Source organism: Doryrhamphus excisus, linkage group LG6 (genome assembly GCF_037039965.1).
Source record: "Doryrhamphus excisus strain RoL-2023G ecotype Guam linkage group LG6, RoL_Dexc_Guam_v1.1, whole genome shotgun sequence".
Taxonomy (NCBI): domain Eukaryota; kingdom Metazoa; phylum Chordata; class Actinopteri; order Syngnathiformes; family Syngnathidae; genus Doryrhamphus; species Doryrhamphus excisus.
In genome coordinates, this window is record NC_136362.1 from 9,399,029 (window position 1) to 9,420,511 (window position 21,483).

A 21,483-nucleotide genomic window follows, 5' to 3' on the forward strand; every position below is an offset into this window, starting at 1 on the left:
TACACTGCAAAACTGTGGGCAATGATCAATTATATCATAATCATTATTATATTATTAATTAGCCTATTATTATTACTATCATCATTAATTTTCTTCTGATTATTACTACTACTAGTAGGCTAGTATTAGCCTGCTTATTGGCTTGCTTATTAGCCTGCTTTTGCCCAATTATGTAAAATTTGTCAGAGATTTTTTTTGTTAAAAAATTTTTTTTTGAAAAAAAAAAAACAAAAAAACAAAAAAAAAAACAAAAAAAAAAAACAAAAAAAAATCAAATTATTCAGGGGGGCTTAAGAACATATCGGCCTAATGACGTCACTGATGAGGCGCAGGTTGAAGCGCACTGTGCGACTGTCAGTATCTGTATCTGTCGGACACACTGTGGTCTTCATTCTTATTGCGGTATCCTAAGTACGGTATCCTTTAAGGCACAAACATTTAGATTTCGTTTGCCACAATATCGACGATAACGTCCATCTTGAAAGAAGAAATTAAAAAATCAAGTAAGGGAAGGGAAGGTTTTCCTATTAAACGGTACTTTTTGTTCATATTTTTGGGGCGCCTGGAACAGATTTATGTTTTTATCACATGGGAAAAAATTACTTTGATTTTTCGTACATTTCAGTTTTCATCCAAAAGTGAGTTACCGCTGTAATTTACAACGAGGGTTGACTAATATTATCACGTCCACATTTTCTTCCCCACAAAAAAAAACCAAACATTAGCGCTGCTTCTCATTAGCATGTAGCAGCTTGGTTCAGTCCCGTCTTGTTTATTTTAGTCTTTGTCCAAAGTGTTTATAAGAAGTCGTTTCCGCCTTGAGCGCTAGCATCCTCAGTATCGTCTCAACCATATCAGCGCTTTAACACTTATTGCTTTAAATTACATCAATCACTGAACGCCCCCCGCCCCCCGTGCCCCCCTCGTCTTCCCTCGCCTTGCTCGCCCTCCCTGGGCTCATTTTTCTCCGTCTCCTTTTATTACTTTGCCGCTTCATCTTTCTTCCCTTTAACTTCTCCTCACATTATTGTAGTTTGGGTTCTTTTCATCAGTCTATTCCCTCCTTCACCCCTATTTGTTTTCTTTTTATATCCTTCCTTTGTCTTTCCCTTCATCTCGACCGCCCCTCTCCCTCCTTTTTTTCTCCCTCTTGTCTGTCTCCTCTTTCTCCTCTTTGGCACCGTCTTCAACTTTTTCCTTTGTTTCTTTCTCCTTCTCGCGGTCTCTGAAGAGTTGCGCTAACTTCTGGAACCGGGGCCCCCATTCCTCCAAGCCGGCCCCCCAGTCCTCCTTATCTGCATCTTTCTCTCCTTCGCTTTCAAGTGAGCTCAGGGATCCAGCTCGGGAACCGGTGCCCTCGAGGCCGTAGATCTGCACCGAGTCGTACGGCGGCTGAGAAGGGTCAAAGGTGACCTGGGCAAGACGTAGACGTAGGAATTCGCCCACCCTCAAAGCCAGAGATGGACCCCCACCGCTTGGTGTACCTCTAGCCGCGTCCATCCCCGGACCCCAACCGGGACTAAAGCCTACAACTCCTCCGTAAGCTCCACGAGGTTGACCCGGGAAGGGCAAAAGCTGGGGGGTCATATCCATTCTTGCTAACACATAGCCCCCCAAATTGACTCGATCGCGCCAGTCGCCAATCAAACCGGGGGCTTCTGGGTAGACCGATGGAGTCCCAGTCAAAGATATCCCAGCGCTTTCTCTTTCTGGTCTCGCCACCACAAAGTTGCTCCCCATCTCCAGCCCCCCTCGCCCCAGGCTACCAGGGGGCTCCCTCTGCCCGGGGGTCTCGCCCTGCAACACGGTGGCATAGTTGCGTGCGTTGGTAGCTTGGTGTTGTCCATCCGAGGAGGCAGTCCCGCTTCCGCCGGCACCTCCGCTGCAGTCCGACTCGGCTTGGCTGGAACCTTTCGGGGACAGTCCCGCTCGGGATGCCTTGCGGCCCGCTAGGGGGAGCGTAGTCGCCGAGTCGCACATCCAACCTCCTACGCCGTGAACTTGGCCAATCATGGAGCCGGATCGCGTCAGGACCAGGTTGTGTTCCCTCGGTAACGTCTCTGACTGCACCTGAAGGGGACAGAGGTGAGCACGAGTGGTTTCAGTCCGGGGTTTGGGTAATGTGAAGTACTGTGGAGTGACACATTGACCGTGGAGGGTGGATGAGTATCAATGCGGAAAGGCGATGGCTAAAGATCCACAATTGGGACCAAGACGAGGAACACATTGAACAAACCAAAGTGAAGAAAGAGATTAATCAGATTAATCAAACTCTAGAATGAACCAACATTGGGAATTAAATAAAGCTAGGGACAAACATTGCGTTGCTACAACCTAATAAATAAAACAAAACATGGCGGAGATTATGATCAGCAGGATATTAATATGCTGACACGCCTGACTCATCATTTCGCTTTTACCTTTTGTCCCCGAAGCCGTCGGCCATATTACACATTAAAGAAATCCACAGTCTTAACACCAACCTAATTATTATTTCATATAGCCTTAATTACTTCATTATCCATTTTTTGTACTTCTTTTCATTCACTCATGCAATTGTAATGCCAGTAATTACCATCAGTTATTTCATTTAAATTAACATCTCATGCAACTTGGATCAAATTTAGAGGATGAAAAATGTAATATGGACATGAGCCGAATTCTGAGTCAAGTCTTTTGATACTCAGACACACAAAAATAAAACTTCACTCAGTTATCACAACCTAAACCTAGTCCTAGCCCAAATCGCTAATCGCTATTCCCAACCCTAGTCCGAACTCTAACCCTACAAGTAGCCTAACCCTAACCCCAACCCTACGGCGACAAACCCCTAAACCTAGGCCTAGCCCAAGCACCAACCCGAGCTCTAAAACCGAACTCTAAAACTAGCCCAAACCCCAACCCTGGACCGAACTCTAGAACTAGCCCTAACCTCAACCCAAGCCCTAAGTCTAATCCTTAAACCAAGCCCTAGCCTGAAACCCTAACTCTAAAACCAGCCCAAACCCCAACCCTAAACCCTAAGTCTAGACTAGCCCTAATCTCAACCCAAGCCCTAAGAGCCTAATCATTAAAACCAAGCCCTATCCCCAACCCTAAATCCTATCTCTAAAACTAGCCCAAACCCCAAACCTGGACCTAACTTTAGAACTAGCCTTAACCTCAACCCAAGCCCTAAGCCTAGTCCTTAAACCAAGCCCTAGCCCCAACACTAGCCTGAAACCCTAACTCTAAAACCAGCCCAAAACCCAACCCTGGACCTAACTCTACAACTAGCCCTAACCTCAACCCAAGCCCTAAGCCTAGTCCTTAAACCAAGCCCTAGACCAACACTAGCCTGAAACCCTAACTCTAAAACCAGCCCAAAGCCCAACCCTGGACCTAACTCTAGAACTAGCCCTAACCTCAACCCAAGCCCTAAGCCTAATCATTAAAACTAAGCCCTATCCCCAACCCTAAACCCTAACTCTAGAACTAGCCCTAACCTCAATCCAATCTCTAAACCTAATCCTTAAACCAAGCCTTAGTCCCAACCCTAGACCTAAACCCTATCCCTAGAAGTAGTCTTAACCTCAACCCAAGCCCTAAACCTAATCTTTAAACGAAGCCCTAGCCCCAACCCTAGCCCTAAACCCTAACTCTAGAAGTAGCCCTAACCTCAACTCAAGCCCGAAGCCTAATCCTTAAACCAAGCCCTAGCCCCAACCCTAGCCCTAAACCCTAACTCTAGAAGTAGCCCTAACCTCAACTCAAGCCCGAAGCCTAATCCTTAAACCAAGCCATAGCCCCAACCCCAGCCCTAAACCCTAACTCTAGTACGAGCCCTAACCTCAACCCAAGCCCTAAACCTAATCCTTAAACCAAGCCCTAGCCCCAACCCTAACTCTAGGACTAGCCCTAACCGCAAGCACAGCCCTAACCTTAGAACTAGCCCTAACCTCAACCCTGGACCTAACTCTAGAACTAGCCCTAACCTCAACCCAAGCCCTAAGCCTAGTCCTTAAACCAAGCCCTAGCCCCAACACTAGCCTGAAACCCTAACTCTAAAACCAGCCCAAACCCCAACCCTAAACCCTAACTCGAGAACAAGCCGTAATCTCAACCCAAGCCCTAAGCCTAATCCTTAAACCAAGCCTTAGCCCCAAGCCTAGCCCTAAACCCTAACTCGAGAACTAGCCCAAACCTCAACCCAGCCCTAAATCTAATCCTAAAACCAAGCCTTAGCCCAACCCTAGCCCTAAAACCTAACCCTAGAAGTAGCCCTAACCTCAACCCAAGCCCTAAGCCTAATCCTTAAACCAAGCCCTAGCCCCAACCCTAACTCTAGGACTAGCCCTAACAGCAAGCACAGCCCTAACCTTAGAACTAGCCCTAACCTCGACCCAAGACCTAACCCCTAAACATAGGTCCAGCCCTAGCCCTAACACAATCCCTAACCCTAAATCAAGCCATAACCCCTCAGCCTAGGCCTAGCTCTAACCTAACCCTGACCTAAACCTAGGCTTAGCCCTGGTCCCAAGCCTAACCATAAGTACATTTATTGATTGCCCAAGTGGATTGATTACACAACACGGCAGCCCCACTTGCTAAAGAAAAGAATGGGTATTAGTTTTGGTTCCGTACCCAATCCCCATCCTGACTGTGGTTGACTTTGTCTTCACTGCTGTCCTCGGTGCAGTTGCTGGAGGTTCCCATCCCTCGCCGTTTGTCTTGGCTGTCTCCAGTCCGCGGCGTTCCTTCGTCTGACGTGCTCACACCACTCTGCGTTGCGGTCCCGTCACGGCTGCCCGCGTGACTTCCCGTCCGGCTTCCTGTGCTGAGATCCGTGGGGGTTATATACACGGCTCCAGAATCCATCGGACCAACTATGGCACCCTGGTTTTGGATGACCAACGATTGGTCCGGTTGGCCTCCAGGAAAACGATATCCCAGCTCTGCCAAGCCCGGTTCGAATGTTCCGCCTGGTGTGCGGCGTAGAACTGGTAATGTGTGGCTGCTGTAACAGAGGCGCCCATAAAGGGGTCCGCCCGGGCCCGAGTAGTTGTGATCCACGGTCGGATTCTGAGTCCAGCTATACATGCGACCTTTTTCTTGGCTACGTTGGGCATAGCGTCTGGAAAACACAAGAACATCAAACATCAAGAATATGAATACCGAATACCGAATACCGAATACCGAATACCGAATACCCTCATTCATCCAGTCCTGCATCACAACTGGACTAGAGCTGTCCTATCTAGTCTGAGTAGTGTTTGTCCCGTCTAGTCTTTGAGCATGAACTGACGGCGCCTGCTCCACAGTCAAGGTGCCATTGATTCAATGCCCTGAGAATCAAACTAATGTATCACAATGTAAAATATTCAGATTCAATGGTAATGGTAATGGTAATGGTTTTATTTCAGATTACAATTGAATGCATCACATAATCAGTTCACAGTTCCACATGTCCAAAAGGAGTAGGAAGAAGCAAAGCTTATTAAATCCTACCCCTCCATCTGGTACTTTTACAATCAGTAACTGTTACATTTGTTCACTTCCTGCTTTCCTAATATAGTTTTTTTTTATTTAAAATTTTTTAAATGTTTTGTCACGTAACTGTCAATATAGTGATGTGCTATATATATATCACAAAAAATAAAAAAATAAAAAATAAAAAATAAAAAATAAAAAATAAAAAATAAAAAATAAAAAATAAAAAATAAAAAATAAAAAATAAAAAATAAAAAATAAAAAATAAAAAATAAAAAATAAAAAATAAAAAATAAACTAAACTATATTATGAAAGCCATGGGTACCATAGTAACTGTCAATATAGTGATATACATAGCACATCACTATATTGACAGTGATATATATAGCACATCACTATATTGACAAAAAAAATAAAAATTAAATATGACAAAATAAAAATAAAAAATAAAACATATAAAATAAACTTTATTAGGAAAGCAATGGGTACCATAGTAACTGTCAATATAGTGATGTGCTATATATATCACTGTCAATATAGTGATGTGCTATATATATCACTATATTGACAGTTACTATCAATATAGTATATTACGATATTCAATATCACTATATTGACAGTTACTATGGTACCCATTGCTTTCCAAATATAGTTTAAGTTTTTTTTTTCAATATAGTCATATATATAGCACATCACTATATTTTTCAATATTATTTTAAATTAAATTAAATTAAATTAAATTAAATTAAATTAAATTAAATTAAATTAAATTAAATTAAATTAAATTAAATTAAATTAAATTAAATTAAATTAAATTAAATTAAATTAAATTTTTGTCATGTACCGAAGTATGAGGTCATATGAGCATCCAATGACATAATGGGTACCATAGTAAGTGTCAATATAGTGATATATATAGCACATCATGACTGGTTCAAGACTCTTCATCCTTGTATTTAGCAAACATCAACTGCTTGTATTGTTTCTTGAATTGGCTCATCGTTGTGCATTGTTTGATTTCCTTACTCAATCCATTCCATAGTTTGATTCCACATACTGAAATGCTTTGGCTTATTAACGTAGTCCATATTCAATGTTAAGTAAAGGAACCTCAATGCCTTACAGAAACTTGACCAAGCTATTATTTATCTTGCTATTCTCTTTGACAAACTTTATGAAAACTGTATTGCAAGGAATTGCATTAGATTTGAGCTTTGTGTTCTTGCCTCCCGACACAAATAGCACAAACCCCCACCTCTCAACAATTTGGATTAAATAAAGCCAGCCTTCCTGCTTGTTTATGGGCCTTCGCCATAGGACTTGCATGAATACACTGGAGCTAATTGCTCGACCGAAGGCAATAAAAATGTTTCAAGGAAAACATCAAAGTGTGTGCATACAAGTCATTGATGTAGCGGAGCATAAACAAGCTTGAACAAAACGAGGACGGCGATGTGGTCCGCCAGGACCGCAAAGCTTGACAGCGCTCTGATAGATCAGCAGTTGTTGATGGCGCCTGATTATGACCTGGGAGTTACGGCTTGATCGCTTCCAAAAGTGGATCAATAATGTGTCAGGGGGGAGATTAAAGCTTCCACTCTGTCGCGCTAAATTATTCCCTTTTACAGTCTCAATTGTTGCAATTAAACAAAACAATTTGTGTCGACACACACAAAAAGTTCGTCTAAGAACCTGAAGGCATGCAATAGTTTATATAGTAGGGTAGTATTCATAAATGTTGCATCATTTATTAGATTTGTGTGTGGTATGCTGGAGCCTATCCCAGCTGTCTTCGGGCCAATCACAGGACACATATAGACAAACAACCATTCACACTCACATTCATACCTGTTAGGTTTTTACAATTTAAAGTCACCAATTAGCATAAAATGCATATTTTTTGTACAAACTCAACACAGAGATTCGAACCCAGATCTGTCGGATCTTCCAGACTTGACTGTGTGTCTAACATGCAAACCACAAATCCACCGTGCAGGCCATAAAACTAGACTATCACCGATAAAAATGTATCCTTACGAGGGGTCGCGAGGGTGCTGGAGCCTATCCCAGCTGTCTTCGGGCGAGAGGCGGGGTACACCCTGGACTGGTGGCCAGCCAATCACAGGGCACATATAGACAAACAACCATTCTTTGGGCGAGCCAGCCTATCACATGCACATATAGACAAAAAAACATTATTTGGGCGAGCCAGCCAATCACAGGGCACAAAAAGACAAACAACCATTTTTCGGGCGAGCCAGCCAATCACATGCACATATAGACAAAAAAACATTGTTTGGGCGAGCCAGCCAATCACAGGGCGCAAAAAAACAAACAACCATTCTTCGGGCGAGCCAGCCAATCACATGCACATATACACAAACAACCATTCTTCGGGCGAGCCAGCCAATCACAGGGCACAAAAAGACAAACAACCATTTTTCGGGCGAGCCAGCCAATTACATGCACATATAGACAAACAACCATTCTTCGGGCGAGCCAGCCAATCACAGGGCACAAAAAGACAAACAACCATTTTTCGGGCGAGCCAGCCAATCACATGCACATATAGACAAAAAAACATTGTTTGGGCGAGCCAGCCAATCACATGCACATATACACAAACAACCATTCTTCGGGCGAGCCAGCCAATCACAGGGCACAAAAAGACAAACAACCATTTTTCGGGCGAGCCAGCCAATTACATGCACATATAGACAAACAACCATTCTTCGGGCGAGCCAGCCAATCACATGCACATATAGACAAAAATACCATTCTTTTGGAGAGCCAGCCAATCACAGGGCACAAAAAGACAAACAACCATTTTTCGGGTGAGCCAGCCAATCAAATGCACATATAGAGAAACAACCATTCTTCAGGCGAGCCAGCTAATCATATGCACATATAGACAAACAACCCTTCTTCAGGCGAGCCAGCCAATCACAGGGCACATATAGACAAACAACCATTCTTCAGGCGAGCCAGCCAATCACAGGGCACATATAGACAAACAACCATTCTTCGGGCGAGCCAGCCAATCACAGGGCACATATAGACAACTGAAGATCAGGGCCCGATGAAATCAGAAGGACCACAAGATCCAATCCTGGAACCAGGATAACCGGATCCCCTCAACTAAAAATGATGTGCATGAAAGTCATGAACAAAATCAGTCCTAATGATCTGCTGGAATCCAACCCTCACTGGAAAGCACTCCGACCAAACTCCGATATCGGTCATACAACGAGATAAGAACCCGCTACTTACATGTTCCTGCTGTCCAGCGTCCGATACCCGCGTGACCGCGAGCTGTGGGGGGCGCTCTGCAGCGCCGCGATGTCGAACGCAGCCGTGTCGGCTTCACCGCCGCCTTCATCGTCGTACGTGATGATGTTCTCGCGGACGTCATCGTCCTCCAGCGGTGACAGGGAATCCCGTTTCTGACGCCGTAGTGACAATGACAGCGCACTCACCGCTACGGCGCGATGGCAGGAAATGGAGGGAAGAAATTGAAAAAAAGGGGGTGAAGGCAAGTCACGGGGGAAATAAAAAGGAGGAGGAAGAAGCCATGCAGCGGGAAAACGGGAGATAGGGAAACAAAGAGGTGAGACAAAGCAAATTCAGAGGAGGCCCCCGGGTTCGAGGGCAGGTATATCATATCAGCAGGCTACATGCCCCCCAACTCTGTAATTGACTTTGAGCTCCAGCCAGGCAAATAGACGCTTTGGTCTCCCATGACTCTGCGGTTCTTATTCCTTGTTCCCAAAACAGAGTAACATTTGACCTGAGGACGTGGAGGGAAAAAATCCAAACAAGATATTGCAGCTCTTCTGACGTCTAACAAGGTTAAAATGTCCAAATCAAAGTCGAGCCTTAACCACTTAAGTCGACTACAGAATGATTGATGGTTTAAGAGTTTGATGACGTGGAAGACCATTAAGGAAAGTAATTAGTAGCCTACAAAAAAAAGTTCACTGGAAATTGATCAATAAATCGATTATTCACAATTTAAATCATGGGTTCTCAAACACACGGCCCGCGGGCCAAATGTGGCACACAGGACACTAGTTTGAGGCCCCCGCCTTGATATGAAAGTTTAATGTTTGATATGGATGCTGTATGGTATCATGTACCCAGAAAAAAATAATGTTCATGTTAAAGGTTAAATAACTGTTAATAGTTATCCTCCCTATCCGTGTGGAAGTGGTAACTGTACCGCACAGACTCACACACACACACACACATCATTCATCACCTGAGTTACCCTCTTAAGCGAAGGGTGTCCAAACTGCAGCATGGTGACCATTTGTGGCCGGCAGCAACACATTGTAAAAATATTATGTTACAATTAAAAATAAATTTAAAAATATTAAAAAAAGTATAAAAAAATAAATTAAAAAAATTATTAGAAATTTATAAAACAAAATTATAAAAAAATATTAAAAAAATTATCAAAAATAAATTAAAATTAAAATGTTACAATTAAAAATACATTTAAAAATATATTAAAAAATTATCAAAAATAAATTAAAATTAAAATGTTACAATTAAAAATACATTTAAAAAATATATTAAAAAATTATCAAAAATAAATTACAAAAACAAAAGTATAAAAAAAAGGTAAAAAATTATTTAAAAATATTTAAAAATTATAAAAAAATAAATTCAAAATAAAAACAACAGAAAAAAGTCGATAAATCAGCAGTAATTTTACAAGAACCAAGAACCACTTGGTGGGTTTTATTTTTTGTGAGAACACAAAACACACCCTTTTTAGACCTCCTGTCCAGGCTATCAGTATTTGCTGATATACTTACTTCAAAAAGTGCTCCTATTTGAGCCCGCATAAGAAGAATACTTGACACTTTGGGTAGAGCCCAATTATATGCTTGTCAGTTACACAGCCATCCTTTTATGAATTCCAAACATCATATGATGAGATGTTCAATATAAAACGATTGAGCGAACTTGAACTTTCTTTACCACCGTACACCAATTGTCACTCCAAACCGTCCACCCAAAGCCACTTTGCATGATCACCTTCACGCTATATTGCATTCCTTTTGTGCCTGAACAGGTCTCATCCGGAATGATAATGCCCGCATCAACAAGGTATGAGTACGGATTCAACAGACTGAATAGAAACGACAAGGATGCTGGCCGTGAGCCAAAAGCCTTCTCTTTTTTTTTCAATTGTCAACAGTCGTGAATTCCTGCTCGGGTGAAAGTGGCGTTTCACAGTGCAACGACGCACAAACGATTGTTATTTTAACTGTGATTAGAAGAAAAATAACCCCCACTTTCATCGCTTTTATTATTCTCATGCGGAGATTAAGCATGCAGGCAGGTGGCAAAGGATAAATGCCGGTAAAGTCGATTTACTTGTCTTTTCATATGGAGATTGCCATTCGTTTTGCAGGCTTTAAATTGTAATGACATAACTAATTTGGAAATGATACGGTGTGCGCCAATAATAAACAGGAAAAAAATATCGTATTTCACAGTGCTCATTGAAATATCCCTCACATCTAATGCCACCATATACTATATGTATATATATTATATATACAGGGGTGGGGAAAAGAGTTTCAGATCAAACCAATGTAAATATTAGTCAATAGCCACATATACATGGATCCAAATATTCAAATTCCATTCGGATTATTTGCTGAAATGGAAAGAATGTAACCTTTGTATACACCTCATTCCGAAAGAAAAGTGTCAATCTGAATGAATATATAATCGCTTTCGGAAAGGTCATTCGGAAAGATTCCATTCGGAAAGGGAAAAACTCCTCATGTAAACGTGGCTAATGACAACCCCGACCTAGCTAATAATACATTTTTGGCTAACTCATCTTTGCAGAATTGTTGTCATTCAGCAAAATTGGAGGCTTTTCCAGCATGAAGTACGTTTTTAAGGTCATGCCACAGCATCTCAATAGGATTCAGGTCAGGACTTGGACTAGTCCAATCCAAAGTATTCAAAGGTGGACTTGCTGGTGTGTTTTGGATCATTGTCCTGGTGAAGAACCCGAGTTGGTTTCAGCTTGAGGTCACCAACAGATGGCCGAAGATTCTCTTTTATCAGAATTCATGGTTCAATTTATCACAGCAAGTCTTCCAGGTTCTAAAACAGCAAAACAGCCCCAGACCGTCACACTACCTCCACCATATTTTACTCTTCTTTTTCTGAAATGCCAGATGTAATGGGAAACTTTGGTTCAACTTTTGGTCATGGGGATCATCAAGATGTTTTCTGGCAAAATGGAGACGAGCCTCAATGTTTGTTCAGCAGTGGTTTTGGTTATGGTTTGGTCATCGTTTTTGCCCATTGTATTTCTTATAGTGGAGCCATGAACGCTGACCTTAACTGAGGCAAGTAAGGCCTCTCGTTCTTTGGAGGTTTTTGATGGGGTCTTTTGTGAGCTCACTCCATGTTTTTGCCATTTGTGGATAATGGCTCTCACTGTGGTTGGCTGGAGTCCCAAAAAACATTTATTTGGTGTTCAGTTTCTCCATAAATGGGTAATATTTTTTTTTTTGGAATCAGAATCACAGTGTAGCCTTTAGCTTTAGTGTGCCTTTAGTGCCTTTGTTTTGGATCATTGTCCTGCTGAAGAACCCGAGTTGGTTCCAGCTTGAGGTCACCAACAGATGGCCGGACATTCTCCTTTATCAGAATTTATGGTTCAATTTACCACAGCCTTGTCTTCAAGGTCCTGAAGCAGCAAAACAACCCCAGACCATCACACTACCTCCACCATATTTTACTGTTGGTATGATGTTCTTTTTCTGTGTGGTTACTTTTACTTCAGATGTAATGGGACACACTTCTCTCTCATTAAAGGTCTTGGAGATCATCAAGATGTTTAGTCTTGTTTTTTGTCTTGGAACATAATAATAATAACAATTATTATAATACTACTCATATTTACTAATTATTTAATAATAATAATTATTATATATTATTTAAAAAATTATAAAAAAATATATTAAAAATAAAAACAACAAAAAAGTTGATAAACCATAATATTATAATACTACTCATATTTACAAATTATTTAATAATAATAATTATTATTATTATTAACATTATATTACTTATTATACTATTAAAACATTACAAAAATATTTCAACTTTATGCTACTAAAATGACGATGTGTTCCCTCATAAAATTACAAAGATATTCTCAATAATATTTTGAACTTATTCCTACCAAATTACTGCAGATTTTAAAATTTTTGCTGTAGTTTTTTTTGTTTCTTGTTCAATTATGTTTTAAAAATATGCCATGGATTAATAAAAAAAAAAAAAAACAACAACAACAAAAAACAGCCACAAGCCACAAATATCCCTCAGGCCACACTTTGGACACCCCTGATACAAAGTAAGACGGTAATATAAAGTAACTTACCCAGCAGCGTAGCAACACAAGCTAGTATGGCCAGCAGGGCGGCAGTGCTGAGCCCCGGTGAAGGCAGTGTGGAATGCTGAGGAAGACAAACGGCTTCTCTTTCCCAGTCCCATTCATTCTCTGCCTGTTTGCCCTTCTCCCCCGTCTTGGCTCCGCCTCTCAGGCAGGGACAGACAGATACAGTGACGGTGCCAGAACTGGTGAGACCCGATGTCCCATCTCTTAAAAGCAGAGGCACATAGAGAGTGAGGGTGGAGGATGGAGATCGGGATAGTGGCTGCAACTGGGAGAGTAACACCAGGCTGGCTGTGGGACCTGCACACATTTGAGGGGAAAATCTTTCAAATTATGTTAAAAATTAAAAAATTTTTTTTTTAATATATAGTGATTATTACCAATACTAATATTTTTGGTATTGGATGGATATCAGTGTGATGAGAAAAATCTTTTTACAGTTTTCTTACATACAGTTTTTATATATTGCTTACAAAATCTGCAAATATGTTTTTCGACAATGCCCGCACATGATGAGGGCCTTTAGTCATTTGCCGTGTGACGCCCCTGCACAAACTGAAGCTCCATTGTTCCATTGAAGGATCACAATGGCGGCCCTTCTACTGTGCCGTGTGGAGAAAAAAAAATTCAGGTGGTATCTCCTTGTCAGGGCTGCACCGTGGTTGTGTGGTTAGCGCGCAGACCTCACAGCTAGAAGACAGGGGTTCAATTCCACCCTCGGCCATCTCTGTGTGCATGTTCTCCCCGTGCATGCGTGGGTTTTCTCCGGTTTCCTCCCACATTCCAAAAAAACATGCTAGGTTAATTAGCGACTCCAAATTGTCCATAGGTATGAATGTGAGTGTGAATGGTTGTTTGTCTATATGTGCCCTGTGATTGGCTGGCCACCAGTCCAGGGTGTACCCCTGCCTCTCGCCCGAAGACAGCTGGGATAGACTCCAGCACCCCCTGCGACTCTCGTGAGGATAAAATGAATGAATGATTATAAAAACATACCATGGAAGTCTTTGAATGACTTAAAGAATGCTAACATGCTAATGTTAGCATTCTACACCTAGCATTTATATAAGTGCCTAGCTCTGAAAAATGCTAAATGTTAGTATAAATGAATAGTTTTGATCTGGGGCTGCGTGGTGGACGAGTGGCTAAGAGCCCCGAGTTTGATTCCGCATTTCTGTGGAGTTTGCATGTTCTCCCCAGTTTTCTCCGGGTACTCCGGTTTCCTCCCACATTCCAAAAAAAAAACATGCTAGGTTAATTAGCGACTCCAAATTGTCCATAGGTATGAATGTGAGTGTGAATGGTTGTTTGTCTATATGTGCCCTGTGATTGGCTGGCCACCAGTCCAGGGTATACTCCGCCTCTCGCCCAAAGACGGCTGGGATAGGCTCCAGCACTACCCCGCGACCCTCGTGAGGATAAGCGGTAGAAAATGAATGAATATATTTTCTTATGTAAAGCTAATGATTGCAACAAAACACATCTCATTGTCACTTTAATGAGCGTTAAGAATGTTAGCATGTTACTGTAAACAGTGACTGTGCCCTTGGCCGTGCTCTTTGATGATACAAGTTCATTGTTCGGTGTTTAATAGTGTTGCTAACATCTCGCCACTTTTATAAGAAATCCTGCGCCAAAAGGTGCTGTTTGCCTCAACCGTTTTGAGAAACCTCATCATCAAAGCTATCTCATCAAGTCAAAGGCTGCCGGGGAGAAAAGCAAACGTTGCTATTGTTGCTCGGATGGGAATCATTCATTTTTCATTTTCTATTGTTTATCTTTCCCAGTCTTGGAAAAAAAAAGGCTATTAATTCTGTGTGTTTTGATGTCAGTGAGACGATGTAACGCTCATTATCCTCAATTATCCGCACGCTTTAGAAGAGTTTTCCTTCTTTTCTTAAATTGGGGAAACACGACAAGATCCTGCACCAAAATGGTGTCAATAACATGAGTCCAAAGTCATCAAAATTTTGACTCGACTCAAGATGCAAACAAGAAACAGGATTACTAAAAAAAAAAAAACACAATCCAGGAGAAAAAAAGGAGTCAAAATGGCAGCCAGAGAAAGAAAATAGGAACCACTTTTGTTTGCTGAGGGCAAAAAAAAAAAAACAAACAAAAAAAAAGCAATGAAGACAAATGGAGAAAAGCATCCAAGATGGAGTACCCACCACCACTGTCCCTGACGCTGAAGTTGAGGGCAGCGCCGGACTCCGGAGGGATGCTGAAATACACGGTGCTGTCATTCCCGCCTTCATCTCTATCAATCGCCCGCAACACCTGCACCACCTGAAACCCCGAGATAGAGAACAGTAGGGGGGGGGGCATTAATGCATGTGTGTGTGCGGAGAAGGGAAAAAAAAAAGGTGAATAACGAGAGAAACACACGGAGAGTGCTTTTAGCAAGCAGTAAGCCATTAGCCGGCGTCAGCAGGAATCAAAACAAGACAAACAATTAGCATGGCGACACAAGCGAACGGTGTCTAATACACACGGAATAAATAACATCCTGACATGAATAGCCTGGTACAAATAGGCCGCTATATGGCTTTCAATTTGCCCGAGTCTATAGCGGCAACGGCAAACAAAATCAATCTGAAAGAATCTCTTGCAACCGAAGCTGATGGCTAATTTGGTTTTAATGAAAAATTCCCGTCGTTATGGTGGAAAATGCTTTTCAAAGATTCTTTGAGTGCATGTTTGAGGACCGGGCTGCATGCCGCCCGCCTGTTATCACATGTGATTAATGTTCCTGCTGGGAGGGTGGGAAAACTGCGGCCCGCGAGCAACATCGGTCATAAAAAAAACCTTTAACATCTAAACTGTACCCGGCAACACGACTTACCTACTGCGCCATGTGGGCATACAAATGAATATCTAAGCACAACGACCATGCAAAAAAAAAAAAAAAAACAAAAAAAAAAAAACCCATATCCCACCGCAAGGTATGCTGGGTAGCTTGTGATATTCATTCATTTTCTACCGCTTTTCCTCACAAGGGTCGCAGGGGTGCTGGAGCCTATCCCAGCTGTCTTCGGGCATGAGGTGGGGTACACCCTGGACTGGTGGCCAGCCAATCACAGGGCACATATAGACAAACAACCATTCACACTCACATTCATACCTATGGACAATTTGGAGTCGCTAATTAACCTAGCATGTTTTTAGAATGTGGGAGGAAACCGGAGTACCCGGAGAAAACCCACGCATGCACGGGGAGAACATGCAAACTCCACACAGAGATGGCCGAGGGTGGAATTGAACCCTGGTATCCTAGCTGTGAGGTCTGCGCGCTAACCACTAGACTGCCGTGCCGCCCGCTTGTTTGTCGCATTTTTGCCAAAGGAGGCATTAACATACTCTTGATATTCGATGTTTTATTGTTCATAGTTCATTTTAGTGCTATTGGACTACCCAGCATGCTTTGCGGGCATTTAGAAATAGAATCAGAATCAGAAATGGTTTTATTGCCAGGTATGATCAAACACATGCTAGGAATTTGTTTTGGTGAAGTAGGCGCAGACACATCTATTAAAAAAATAAAATTAAAAATATTTAATAAAATAAAAATTAATAAATACAACAAATAATTTTATTAATAAATAAAAATATATATAATAAAATAAAATAACAGTTTTAGTGCTTACTTCTCCTGTATTTTCCCTTCTTCTTTTAAATTTCCTCATTAAAAAAAAAACTTTATCCGGTATGATCCCAAATAACATATTCCGCGCCGCAAGGTATGCTGGGTAGCTTATGATATTCTTTCTCCCAATATTCCGCCACGTTTGTAGCATTTTTGCCAAAGGAGGCATTAACATACTCTTGATATCCGATGTTTTATTGTTCATACTTCATATTATTGCTATTGGACTACCCAGCATGCCTTGCGGGCATTTAGAAAAAGAAATCAGAAATGATTTATTGCCAGGTATGATCAAACACATACTAGGAATTTGTTTTGGTGAAGTAGGTGCAGACACATTGATTAAAAAAATAAAATAAAAAATATTTAATAAAATTAAAATAAAATAAAAATTATTAAAAAATATCATAAAATTAAATAACAGTTTTAGTGCTTACTTCTCCTATATTTTTCCCTTCTTCCCATAAATTTCCTCATTAAAAAAAAAACTTTATCCGGTATTATCCCAAATAACATATTCCGGCGGAAGTCGGAAAAATGAGGGAGAAACGCTAGCGTAATGAAACTATGGAAAGCCCTGATAATAAACCGTGGTAATAAACCATGGAGGACTCATATACCATAGTGCACTCATACGCGTCCCATACTGCTCAAGTCCCACAGCTTTATATTCCGTGACACATCAGTGGAAGTTGCTTTCAAGTACACGTTTTAATGAGACGTCACCACGGTTATAAAGAAATGTACTGGACATGTGACAAGACAAGTACACGCACGTTTCCTTTGGAATTCCTTGCTGTTCCCATATTGGTTTGATCATTGTGTGCATCATGCATCTATTAAAATACATATTTATAAATAGCAGTCTTTTTTTTATGATTCTAATTTTGCATGAAATTAACACAGGGGGAGTGCAAATGCAGCTCGGGAGCCATTTGCGGCTCGGTGATTTTTTTTTATGGTACCACGGTACATTACCAAAAACAATTCAACAAGAAAACAAGGAAAAATCAGTAGTAATTTTACAAGATATAGTCAAAATTATGTTCGCAATATTATTAGGGGGCTGCACGGTGGTCGAGTGGTAGACCTCACAGTTAGGAGACCAGGGTTCAATTCCACCCTCGGTGGAGTTTGCATGTTCTCCCCGTGCATCTAACTAAAATCGGAATATGAGAAACCAAACAACAAATAAAGTTGGAAGAAAAAGTTATTTACTTTTAAATTAATTTAGTTATTGAATTACATAAGTCATAATTACAAGAATATGAGTGTTTAAGTAGTTGGATTTTTTTTAAATCTTAATTATTAGAGAAAATAGTTTCATTTATTTTGGTTATTTAGTTATTGAATTACACAAGTCATAATTACGAGAATATGAGTGTTTAAATAGTTGGAAAAAATTGTAAAAAAAATCTTTAATTTTCTGAGAAAATAGTCCAAATTTCATTTATTTTGGTATTTAATTATTGCATTACATAAGTCATAATTACGAAAAGATGAGTGCTTCAATAGTTGGAAAAATTGAAAAGAAATCTGTAATTTTCTGAGAAAATAGTCAAAATTTCACTTATTTAATTATTGAATTACATAAGTCATAATTACAAGAATATGAGTGTTTAAGTAGTTGTAAAAATTTTAAAAAAATCTATTATTTTCTGAGAAAATAGTCAAAATTTAATTTAGTTTGGTTATTTAATTATTGAATTACATAAGTCATAATTACGAAAAGATGAGTGTTTCAATAGTTGGAAAAATTGAAAAAAAAAAATCATTTTCTGAGAAAATAGTCAAAGTTTCATTTATTTTGGTCATTTAGTTATTGAATTACATAAGTCATAATTACGAACCGATGAGTGTTTAAATAGTTGCAATTTTTTTAATCTTTAATTTTCTGAGAAAAAAGTCAAAATTTCATTTATTTTGGTTATTCAGTTATTGAATTACATAAGTCAAAATTACAAGAATATGAGCGTTTAAGTAGTTGAAAAAATTGTAAAAAAAAAAATTTTTTTTCTGAGAAAATAGTCCAAATTTCATTTATTTTGGTTATTTAATCATTGAATTACATAAGTCATAATTACGAAAAGATGAGTGTTTAAATAGTTGCAATTTTTTTTTAAATCTTACATTTTCTGAGAAAATAGTCAAAGTTTCATTTATTTTGGTTATTTAGTTATTGAATTACATAAGTCATAATTACGAAAAGATGAGTGTTTAAATCCTGGAAAAATAAAAAAAAAAATCTTTAATTTTCTAAAAAAAGTTTAATTTATTTTGGTTATTTAGTTATTGAATTACATAAGTCATAATTACGAAAAAGATGAGTGTTTCAATAGTTGGAAAAATTAAAAAAAAAATCTGTAATTTTCCGAGAAAATAGTCAAAGTTTAATTTATTTTGGTTATGTAGTTATTGAATTACATAAGTCATAATTACGAAAAGATGAGTGTTTAAATAATTGCAATTTTTTTTAAAAATCTTTAATTTTCTGAGAAAATAGTCAAAGTTTCATTTATTTTGGTTATTTAGTTATTGAATTACATAAGTCATAATTACGAAAAGATGAGTGTTTAAATCCTGGAAAAATTGAAAAAAAAAATCTTTAATTTTCTGAAAAAAGTTTAATTTATTTTGGTTATTTAGTTATTGAATTACATAAGTCATAATTACGAGAAGATGAGTGTTTAAATTGTTGGAAAAATTGAAAAAAAATATTTAATTTTCTGAAAAAATAGTCAAAGTTTCATTTATTTTGGTTATTTAATTATTGAATTACATAAGTCATAATTACAAAAAGATGAGTGTTTAAATAGTTGGAAAAATTGTAAAAAAATCTTAAATTTTCTGAGAAAATAGTCAAAATTTCATTTATTTTGGTTATTTAATTATTGAATTACATAAGTCATAATTACGAGAAGATGAGTGTTTAAATATTTGGAAAAATAGAAAAAAAAATCTGTAATTTTCTGAGAAAATAGTCAAAATTTCATTTATTTTGGTTATTTAATTATTGAATTACATAAGTCATAATTACGAGAAGATGAGTCTTTCAATAGTTGGAAAAATTGGAAAAAAAATCTTTAATTTTCTGAGAATATAGTCAAAGTTTCATTTATTTTGGTTATTTAGTTATTGAATTACATAAGTCATAATTACGAAAAGATGAGTGTTTCAATCCTGAAAAAATCTTTAATTTTCTGAGAAAAGTTTAATTTATTTTGGTTATTTAGTTATTGAATTACATAAGTCATAATTACGAAAAAAAAATCTTAAATTTTCTGAGAAAATAGTTTACATTTATTTTTGTGTTCTATTTCTATCGGTGCAACCCAATCAGATGGAAGAACACCAACAAATTACAAAGGTCCACCACCGATACCCTCAAAGTCACCAGGATCCTTGAAAAAGAACTTTACCCATCCAAAGCACTTGGACTCGAACGCAAACACAAACACAAACAACTGACCTGCCCGATGGCGGCTGAGTCGCACATGGCCGTTGTGTACTGCCTGTCCAGCTCGGGAGCGTTGTCGTTAAGGTCCAACGTCTCTACCGCCACCACGACCCTTGACACCTGGCTGGGGTTGTCTGCAAAGCCATGGGAGAGAGACGGCGACTGTTTACAACAAATATTAAAATTCTACCAGCAGCGTTCCCGCTTGCAATAAAACGTTGCAAATGTGCACAAAGGTGCGCTGCGCCCTCCGTTAAATTGACTCGATTGTTCTTGCGGGTAAACTGGAGCGTTTTAGCGTTTAATCCAAAACGTGAGCGCTCAGATCCCATTAGCGCAGTTTGCTGAATATCAAGTCGCTGCGGCCGGAAAATGTCGGATATTTCCTTTGCACATCAAGTGTGTGTGTGTGTGTGTGTGTGTGTGTTTGAGGACAGTCAATCTGCATGCGGTTACAGACGGGTGTAGTTCAAACCGGATTTGCAGAGGCTCATTCACTCGGATTGACACACTTGAATACGCTCTCCCACGGCCACGCTTGAAACGTGTGGGCTCTTCCACATTCACCGGCCATGTTCCCCCGACTCGGACATAATCCTACTTCAACAGTATATAGTATCCATACAGATGGATATATATACGTATATACATACAGGGTATACACACACACACATTTTAACAGCATTCTGCCACTGTTTTTTTCCCATTCCGGAAAAATAATCCCTGGCTTTAATGCGACGAGATGAGCTGTCTTTCCCTATGGCCGCCATTGGGATACATGCTGTGCCCGTATGTCAACACACCTCCAAACAGACTGTTTATTAGACGGAGCTCATTATTGAAGACAGACAGCCGGTGTGCTGCTGTGTCAACACCTCTGCCACGACCGACCCGGAGTACATTTAAAGGGAGGATTAACTCTCTGTGGCGCGGAAATTGACTGGAAAAAACATTGCTTTCTTGCAGATATCAGCCCATATGACAGCCCATATGCGGTGGCGGTATTGAAAGGAATTGAATTGGGTACGTGGAGTTGACTCCTGCAATTGGTCTGTTTTTGTATCACAAATAAAGCTGCAATAATTATAATAATCGGTGATTAATCAAGTATGCAATTAAATGATAACTGTTTTTTTTTTTAGTTAAAATGTAAATAGGGGCTGCACGAGTGATCTCACAGCTGGGAGACCAGGGTTCAATTCCACCCTCAGCCATGCGTGGGTTTTTGCGGTACATCACTGCCTTTATTTTGGAGGGTTTCAAAAATTATCAAATAAATCTGCTGTGGCGACTCCGTAATCAGGAAAAATCCAAAACAAACAAATAATCCATTGCAATTTCATGAATGAATATGGTAAATTATTGGTTTAAAAATGTGTTCGTTTGCACGGTGGAAAAGCGGTTAGCGTGCAGGCCTCACAGCTAGGAGACCCGGGTTCAATTCCACCCGCTGACATTTCTGTGTGGAGTTTGCA

The 21,483-nt window shown here is 39.6% G+C and overlaps 1 protein-coding gene across 1 annotated transcript in view; it reads right to left on the minus strand.

Annotated features, from left to right (window-relative positions):
* Positions 1-415: 415 nt before the first annotated feature.
* The window catches only part of cdh24b (cadherin 24, type 2b), a 154,696-nt gene continuing 133,628 nt past the window's right edge, over positions 416-21,483 (minus strand). The window contains exons 8-13 of the mRNA XM_078791369.1: positions 20,021-20,142; positions 15,077-15,194; positions 12,891-13,205; positions 8,741-8,948; positions 4,624-5,113; positions 416-2,070 (exon numbers count right to left, since the gene is read on the minus strand). Of these exons, the coding sequence (XP_078647495.1) occupies positions 1,087-2,070; positions 4,624-5,113; positions 8,741-8,948; positions 12,891-13,205; positions 15,077-15,194; positions 20,021-20,142 (2,237 nt within the window). The 3' untranslated portion in view covers positions 416-1,086. The remainder of the gene's footprint in view (positions 2,071-4,623; positions 5,114-8,740; positions 8,949-12,890; positions 13,206-15,076; positions 15,195-20,020; positions 20,143-21,483) is intronic.